Source organism: Echinops telfairi, unplaced genomic scaffold (genome assembly GCF_000313985.2).
Source record: "Echinops telfairi isolate 266 unplaced genomic scaffold, ASM31398v2 ScPeMD7_655;HRSCAF=1070, whole genome shotgun sequence".
Lineage (NCBI taxonomy): Eukaryota > Metazoa > Chordata > Mammalia > Afrosoricida > Tenrecidae > Echinops > Echinops telfairi.
In genome coordinates this window covers 18,259,055-18,267,966 of record NW_022104553.1, presented here as the reverse complement: position 1 = coordinate 18,267,966, position 8,912 = coordinate 18,259,055, and the positions used below count along the sequence as shown (strand labels likewise).

Genomic DNA, 8,912 nt, shown 5'->3' with positions numbered 1-8,912 from the left:
CCCTGAGAGAGGTGAGCGCCCCCCGGGGAGGGTCTGGGTGCAAGGGGGTGTCCCAGGAGGTTGGGCTGAGCCGGGGTTGGGGATCCAGGGAGACAGGAGTGGCGCGGGAAGAGAGGTTCCGGATATCGGGGGCCAGAGTTCAGGAGGTATATGGGGCGATGGAGAGGCATTGGGGCCTAGGGATTCCTGAAGGGGGCTGGGTGGGGGGGACCCCAGAGTCAGATAACTACATCCCTGAGGTCTGTGCTTCACACTCACCCGGGAAGGTGCAGGCCTGGGCCTTTCTGGGAGGCGGTACAGGGTATCCCCGAATAAGGGGGTGGGCTTAGGCTCCGCATGGACAGGTCCCCAGAATGCAGGAGTTACAACTCCGGAGGAATTGGAGGGCGATGGAGTTGGGACTTGGGGCTTGAAGACTCTGGGATGGGGTGGGAGTCGGGCACAGAATGCCCGAATCGAGGAGATGCTGGAATTTAAAGGAAAAGAGGACCCCCCCCCCCCTCCCGGGGCCTGAGGAGAGGGTCTCCAAGGAGGCAGGGCTGCGGATCCCTTACGGGAGGGGTGAAATACAAGGAGGTCTCAGGAGGGCGCTTCGAGTGAGGAAGGCGGGCAAGAAAGGCGAGGGTCCCAGGCTGGCGCGGGGAGGCCAAGGCGGCGGGAGTGGGGGGTGGGGGTGGAGGGGGTGTCCGAGGGCCAAATCAGGGTCGCTGAGGCCGATTACCTGGCACTAAGGGAGTCAGGTGACGAGAGCGTGAGGGGGCTTGTTTCTTAGCTGAGCGGACTTGGAGGGGAGCTGGCAGCTGACCGCCCAGGGTTGGACCCGCTCCGTGGGGGGAGGGGAGGGAAAGCTGGCGTCTCCGCCGGGCTGGGTCCCCGCGTCCTCCAGAAGGCTGAGGGGCAGGGGGTTGGGCGGATGCTGGGATGAGACAGGAGCGACCTCAGGCGATCGGGCTCCAAAGGGACTCCGGAGCAGAGTTTCAGGGCTATGGGAATTCTGGCTAACGGTGGTGGGATCACCTGGCTTGATTATCAGGGAGTGGTGAGAGATAGGACATTTGATAGCTGTTCTAAGGATGGTGGGCGGGGGGTGCGGGTCTGATCTAGTTAGTCTCCAGTTCAAACTCAACTCAAACTGGCAGCCATTGAATCAATTCCGACTCACAGCGACCCTAACAGGGCAGGGTAGACCTGCCCTCGCGGGTCTCTGAAACTGTTAACTCTTTACGGGAATGGACAGCCTCTTGTTTCTCCGCGATCGGCTGGTGATCTTGAGCTTCTGACTTTGTGGTTAGGTGCCCAACACTTAAGCCCCCGGTGAGTCCCCGTTCCGCCCCCCCCCCCGAAAAATCACGGGATTATGTGGTTTGGGCGAAAGTTCTTGGGTGGGAGGTGAAAGTTGTGGATAAGCGATTTGGAGTCCTGGAGGGCGGGGATTGACGGTTCCCCACCTCACCTCCAAGTGAGAGTCTCTGGGTTCCTGACATGGGACTTGGGAGGTTACATCTGCCCACATGTGATGGAAGGGCCCACGGTTGGGGGTGGGGTGGGGCTCCAGACTGTAATCAGAAGCCCCAAATCTCTGGGGGGGGCATGTAGGGAACAATTGTGGCAGATGTGCACTCTGCATTTCTTAACTGGTGTTCTAGCCAGCAGAGCAGCCGGTTCTTGGTTTGAGGGAGACTTGGGGAGGGGCGTGGGGGGTTCCCCTGTATGGCTGGTATGCTCTATTTGGGGTGCTGGGTTGGGGTGGTGTGAGGTCGTGGTCTCAGCCTTCTGGAATGTTTTAGTCGAGATTCTGAATCTAGGTTTCTGGCTGACACTGATTTAGGGTGAGAAGCCTGACCGGATAGGGATGGGGGTGGGGTGGGCAGGGCATCTAAGGTTGCAAGTTGAGGTTCTGGCACCTTGGCTCTTGAGTGTGGGCTATGACCTCGGGTTGGTGTCCCAAGCTGAGGTCAAGGGACAGGTTCAGAGTTGGAAGGTCATGGGGTCAATGTCAGAATTGGGTTCTAAGGGTGAAGATAAGAGTTCACGAGTTTAACTTGGGAAGGGAGCTTGGCTGGAAGTCTCTGGTAGGTGTGTGGTTATGCATTCTGGGAGCAGGCCACTCAGTGAGGGATTCTTGGCCTGTGACCCAGTTTGAGGCTTCTGGCCAGTGTCTTCAGCCCAGGGATAGAGTCCACTGGAAAGGGGCGCTGTGGTCTCCGTTGCAAGCGTGGAGTCCAGATGGGGAGCTTGAGTTTCTAGACAAATCAAGGAGTTCAGCTTTCAAGGTTCAAGACCCCAGACCCATGGGCATCCAGGGTTCCATGTCAGGGCTCAGAGCTGAATTGAAGGGCCCTCCCTCGCTGGTCCAGCATTCAAGGTTGGGGTCTTGGATCAAGACACCAGTTGGGGTTGGAGGGTGCCTGGCCCTGGAGTTGAAGCCGACAATCAAACTAAGGGTTCTTTGGTCATGGGCCCAGGTTCAAGATCGAGGATGCTCAGTGTGTGTGTGTGTGTGTGTGTATGCATCTGGTGTCCAAGGTTGAGTCTCAGGCCAGGGCATGTGGTTTAAGTTCAGGGACCTGGTTTTGAGGGTTTGACTCTGGAAGTAGAGTTTCTGGCCAGAGTAATGATACTGTCTGGGGTTCTGGTCCAGACACACGGCTGGAATCAAGGTTCTAAGTTCTGGATTTGGTGCCAGGAACATGGGTGGAAATTTTATCTTGGGAATAGGAGGGTGAGGTGGGGGTAGGGTGGGGCCAGGGTGGTCTCTGTGCCTGGCATCTCTGGGGAGTCCAGACTGAGAGAACAGGTGCCAGGGTTGGGAAGCCCAGTGATGAGGTTTTGGGTCAGCTGTCGCCATTGGTCATTGGTGGAGCTTCTTGTGAGTCCTGGTCTGGCTTTCTGGACCAGAAGGCAGAGGTCAAAGGTCAAGGTGTAGTGACACTCCCCTCCCCCACTCCCCGCATTGTTCTAGAGTTTAAAGCTTTCGGCCAGGGTCTAGAGGTGAGGTCCGTGCAGTGGCTCAGGTGACCTGATGCATACAGTCCCCTGGGGTCATCATTTTGGGGTTGGATTGTTGAGCGGTGGTCCCATGACCCAGGTGGGCTGCATGGAGCTGGGGGAGGGAGGGGCCCACTTGGGTTTTCCACCACAGCTTCTGCTCCCCACCAGGCCCCGCAGGGCGCCCCCCGCCACTGAGGATGAGTCACTGTAGCAGCCGCGCCCTGACCCTGCTGAGCAGCGTGTTTGGCGCATGCGGCCTGCTCCTGGTCGGCATCGCGGTCAGCACCGACTACTGGCTGTACATGGAGGAGGGCACCGTGTCGCCGCAGAACCAGACCACCGAGGTCAAGATGGCGCTGCACGCCGGCCTCTGGAGGGTCTGCTTCTTCGCAGGTACAGATCTCACCTGTCCTGCCTCACCTGCGCCCCAAGAGAGCGCCCTGACCCACAATCCACAATCTGCTGGGTCCAGAGACACCCGTACCCCCCACCCCTGGCGATTCTCTGTGTTCTCTCGGGGGCATTCAGACTCAGGAGCTGGCATCTCCGTGGCTGACACAACTCCCAACACCACCCCCCCCTTCCCAACCCAGATGTCTACCCACTTACTCCCTGCACCTAGGAGCCCCGAGTAGACTAGAGGGGCAGCCACAAAGAGGAGGACCCTCCAGGAGATGGATGGATGGACACCGTTGCTGCAACCATCAACAACCACAGTGAGGCTGACACAGGACCCGGCAGTGTTTCCTTCTGCTAGAAATAGGGTTACGATGTGTAGGGTTACGATGTGTGGTTTCAAACTGCTGACCACGGGGATCGCAGCCCAATGCTTAACCACTCCACCACCAGGGCTCCTTCATAAATACATATCTCACGTATATCTCCAGCCCCCTCATGGCTGCCTCCCGGGGGGAACCCCATCATCTTTCCTTAGATCCAGCGGACTCAAACCTCCTTGCCTGGCAGGAAGAAAGACTCCGTGCAGCCCACCCACCTCCACCCCCTGTGCCCTCGCGGTGGCTCTGATGCTTAGCAACCCTACTGGACAGAGCAGAACTGGCCCCACAGGGTTTCCGAGGCAGGCTGTCTGTATGGCAGCAGACAGCCACAGCGGTCTCCTATGGGGTGGGGGGAATAGGTTCGAACCGCTGACATATTGGTCAGCAGCCCAGCGCTTGCTTAGCCCACGGTGCCATCAGGGATCCTAAGCCATGCCTCCGGGTGACCACCTAAGAAGCGTCCCAGCTGTTAACCAGGGATTGGAGGGGTGGGAAGTTTGAGTTCAGGGGGTGGGGGGCGGCACTTCGGAAGAAAGGGCTGGTGATCTTCCAGTAAAGGTGATGGCCCTGAATGTGAAACCCCATGGATCCACTCTCCCCACGTGGGGGTCACCATGGGTTGGAACTGACACAGGCAGCTGATCTGGTTTGGGGTTTGGTCGTCGCCAAGACCCCACGTTCTAAGAACACAGGACCCCAGACTTCACCCTAGTCTGTAAGGAATCAGGACTCCTGGCCCACTGTACCCCTCTGGCTCAGCACTCTTGAGTACCAAGCCTGTCGGTTGCCCAAAGACTAAGGCAGCTCTCAAGAGGGGTTCTTGGTCCCCTGCCCATTCCCTCACCCCCAATCTTTGGGTTCTGCAGCCCACCCTCATCCTGGTGTCTCCGCACAGTCAGCCCTGCCTCTGACAGCGCCCCGCGGGTGAGGAGTCTCTCACTAGCCTTGCCTCTTCTCTTCCTCCTAGGTCGAGAGAAGGGTCGCTGCGTGGCCTCGGAATATTTCCTTGAACCGGAGATCAATTTAGTGACGGAAAACACAGAGAATATTCTGAGTGAGGGGAAGCGAGCGGGAGGCCTGGGTTCCAAAGGGGCTGGAGAGGGGCGGGGCTAGAGGAGGGGTGGAGTCCATAGGGACAGGGGTGGAGTCAGAGGGCAGGAGTGGTGGGTTGAAAGGAGGTGGGGTCTGGGTGGTGGGTGGAGCCAGTGGGGAAAAGTGGAGCCAATGGGCAGGAGTGGTGGGTTGAAAGGAGGTGGAGCTCGGCTGAAAGGGTGGGGCTAGGGAAGGAGGTGGAGTCAAAGGAACAGCAGAGCATTTAAAGAAGTTGGGGCCTGGAGTGGTGGCTGGAGTCACTGGGGGAAGGGGTGGAGTCAGAGGGCAGGAGGGGAGGGTTGAAGTGGTCAGTGGGTGAGGAGGTGGGGTTGGGCAGTGGCGGAGTCAGGAGGAAAGGGGTGTGGCCTAGTGAAGTTACCTTGGCCTGGTGGAAGAGTGGGATCAGCAGAGGGGGTCTTACCTGGTAAAAGGGGAGGAGTTGGTGGGACAAGGTGCCCACTGGAGCACCCCACCTCACCCGCTGCCCCTCCACCCCATCCTGCAGAGACGGTACGCACCGCCACCCCCTTTCCCATGGTCAGCCTCTTCCTGGTCTTCACCGCCTTCGTCATCAGCAACATCGGTCACATCCGCCCACAGAGGACCATTCTGGCCTTCGTTTCTGGCATCTTCTTCATCCTCTCGGGTAAGCTTCAGAGAAACATTTATGGTCTGGAGAGGTGTGTGTAGGGTGGGGGTGCTCTTTAAAATTCCAGGGACCTGTCGGCTGGGCTCGCTGTGCCACTTTCTTGCTGTGTGACGTCAGGCGGCTTGCCCAACCTCTCTGTTTGTTTTGAGGGCCGAATGATTAGCTCATGTTTCCCGCGGGCGGATTGTGGGCTAGGTTGTGTTGTGATACTTGCTCAAGGAGGCCGAGGTGAGGTAAATCACTATTAATAGCCCCATTTCACAGAGAGGGAAACAAACACTCCCCGAGACACGAAGCCATCTGCTCCCTTCCCGACAGCCAGTCAGGTTCCAATTTCTCGCCGTTCGCCCCCAGAGGCTGTATTTTTAACGACCACGGGCAGGACAAGCCATTTCCCAGCCCATCAAGGTTCTTAACTATGGGCACAGATGTTCTCTCGTTATCAATCCCGAAAAGACGCGGAATACCAGAATTTTGAAGCGTGCATCCATAGATCCCACCGCCCAGGTTCCCCCACGCACAAGGCTCACTTTTAAGGGTCCCCTGGCAGCAGAGTCGGTTTGTGCTGGTAGCGCTGTGGGTTATGCGCTGAGCTGTTAGCCGCCAGGTGGCCGTTGCAAACCCCCCCAACCATGGCGTGGGAGAAAGATGAGTCTTGTTGACTTGTATGGCTTCGGAAAGCCTGGCAGTGGTTCTCAACCTTCCTACTGCGGCGACCCTTTCATGCAGTGCCTCATGTTATGGTGACAACCCCCCTCCTCACCATAAAATTATTTTCGTTGCTACTTCATCCCTGCCATTTTGCTACTGCGATGAATCGGGCGACCCCTGTGAAAGGGTCATTTGACCCCCAAAGGGGTGGCGACCCACAGGTTTGAGAACCGCTGCACAGGGTTGCTCTGAGTTGGGGTAAGGAGCCCTGCTGCTGTAGTGAGCGACAAATGGAGCTGCTCTCCACAAGATCAGCCGCTCGAACCCCCCAGCCACTCCTAGTGGGAAAGATGAGGCTGTCTGCGCGGGTGAAGGGGCACAGCCTCAGAAACACACACGGGCAGCTCTGCCCTGCGCTGTGTGGTTGCTCTGAGTCGAGCTGGTGGCAGAGGGCTTGGTTTGGGGTCAAGGCAAAACCAAAGTCATTGTCATTGAGTCAGAGTAGGACCCAGTACGACAGAGAAGCCCTCCCCCCTCCCCCCAGGGTATTCTGTGTTGAGCACCCTGGCGGCACAGTGGTTAAGTGCACCACCACTAATAGAAAGGTTAGTAGTTCAAACCCACCATCTGCTCCCTGAGAGAAAGGAGAGGCAGTCAGTTTCTGGAAAGATTTACAGTCTTGCATGGAGCCGTTCTACTCTGTCCCATACAAAAACAAAAAAACCCTCAAATTCGCTGTCATCGAGTTGACTTTTAATCATAGCCACCCAACTGGACTAAATAGAGCTATCCCTGTGGGTTTCTGAGACCTTAACACCTGACGGGAAGAGAAAGCCTCGTGTTTATCCCGAGGAGTGGCTGGTGGTTTTGAACTGCTGACCCTGAGGTTAGCAGCCCAAGCAGCCCACAACCCACTTTGCCACAGGGTTGTGGTAGGGGGTGGAATCGGCTTGATTGGCAGTGGGTTTGGTTTGGGTTTTTGGATCCCGCTAGCTGTTTCTAAGGAGCCCTGGTAATACTGTGGGTTAGGCATTGGGATGGTAACCACAGGGCTGACAGTTTGAACCCACCAGCCCTGCCGAGAGAGAAAGATGAGACCACGTGCTTAAAGACTTACAGTCTCAGAAGGAGTCTAGTCTACATGAGGCAGATTCGACTTGATGGCAATAGGTTTCTGCTTTTTGGTTTTCTCTTAGGGGAAATTTCTAACCACCCATCCACCTACTTCTTTTTAAAACCATTCCAAAGTGTGAGCCGCACGTGCCAGCTCACACCGCCCAGAACTGCCGCACCCGTGTCACCAGCTAGAGTTCAAACTTTGTTTGCAGTTATTTTTCTTAACTTTAGTCTTTTGAGGTACAAGGTCCTGTTACATGTGTGATCACACCCCCTTCTCATAATATCTGTGCCAAGGACTTGTTATTACCACTTGCTTCATTAAGAAAAAAAAGGAGGGGTGGGGGTTCTGTGCCCCAGAGAAGGAGCCCAGGTGTGTGCAGTTGTTCAAACGCTCAGCCACTAACTGGACAGAACTCCTGCCCTGAGTCTGTTCTGAAACATCTGGCTCATGACGTGGTCTCTCACACACATTAAAAATGAACTTTCTCCCTGGGGTTTTTCATGGCCCCCATGTCAGAAGAAGATCACCAGAGCTTTCTTCTGAGGAGCCTCTGGGTGGCTTTGAACCACCCACCATTCAGGTAGCAGCCAGCACAGCAACTGTTTGCAGCACCCAGGGTTCTCTATCAGGACACCAGGCAATCACCCAATTCATCAACAAACAAACAATCCAGACAGACAGCCAACCAACCAACCAACCAGCCAGCCAACCTACCAACTAATCAACCAAGCAACCAACCAACAAGCTAGACAACCAACCAATCAACCAACTAAACAACCAGCCAACCAAATCAACTACTAATCAACAAACCAACCATCCAGTCAGCTAGCCAATCAACCAACCAACCACCCAGCCAAGCAACCAACAAGCCAGCTAGCCAACAAACTAACCACCCATCCCAACAAACCAACCAACCAAGCAGCCAGCCAGCCAACCAGCCAGCTAACCAACCAACCAACCAGCCAACCAACTAACCAGTTAGCCAACCAACCAACTAACCAGCTAACCAACCTACCAACCAGCCAACTAACCATTTAGCCAACTAAGCAAGCAACCATTAAGCCAGCCAGCTAGCCAACCAACCAATCAACCAACTAATATGCCAGCCAACCAACCAACTCACCAACCAACCAACCAGACAGTCAACCAACCCACGGAGCAGTTGCCCTTGCATGGGCTCTGATCACAGTGACCCCCCTCAGGGTTTTCAGTGGCCAATTTTGCCACAGTAGATCACCAGGCCTTTAGTTCAAGTCATTTTTGGGTGGAGGCGGACTGCCCCACACTCAGGTAGCAGCTGAGTGTTCCCGGCCCCCAGGACTCAGCCACAGTCTTGTATGAGTCCCCGTCCCCTTCAGCACAGCTCTGTTCATGCAGGTTTAACTCAGTCCAGTCCACGCCTAGACATCACCCAGATCCATTCATTGTCGCCATTTAATTGCATTCAGTTCGAGCTCCTTTAACTCGGCTGCTGCTTGGCGAGCAGAAGCCCCCTCGCTCTGATCTCCTCCCCACCCTGTGCCTCTGTGCCTCTTGGGGGTCAGGCGTGGGGCTCTAGTCTCTTCTCAGAGCTGGCAGTGCAAACAGACCCAGGTGGATTTTCAGAACCTCCCGCCCCCCAACCGCCTGG

At 56.2% G+C, this 8,912-nt stretch overlaps 1 protein-coding gene across 1 annotated transcript in view; it reads left to right on the top strand.

Moving 5' to 3' along the window:
• The first annotated feature begins 3,163 nt into the window (after positions 1-3,163).
• The window catches only part of CACNG7 (calcium voltage-gated channel auxiliary subunit gamma 7), a 31,281-nt gene continuing 25,532 nt past the window's right edge, over positions 3,164-8,912 (top strand). The window contains exons 1-3 of the mRNA XM_004715673.2: positions 3,164-3,384; positions 4,738-4,824; positions 5,368-5,508. Of these exons, the coding sequence (XP_004715730.1) occupies positions 3,189-3,384; positions 4,738-4,824; positions 5,368-5,508 (424 nt within the window). The 5' untranslated portion in view covers positions 3,164-3,188. The remainder of the gene's footprint in view (positions 3,385-4,737; positions 4,825-5,367; positions 5,509-8,912) is intronic.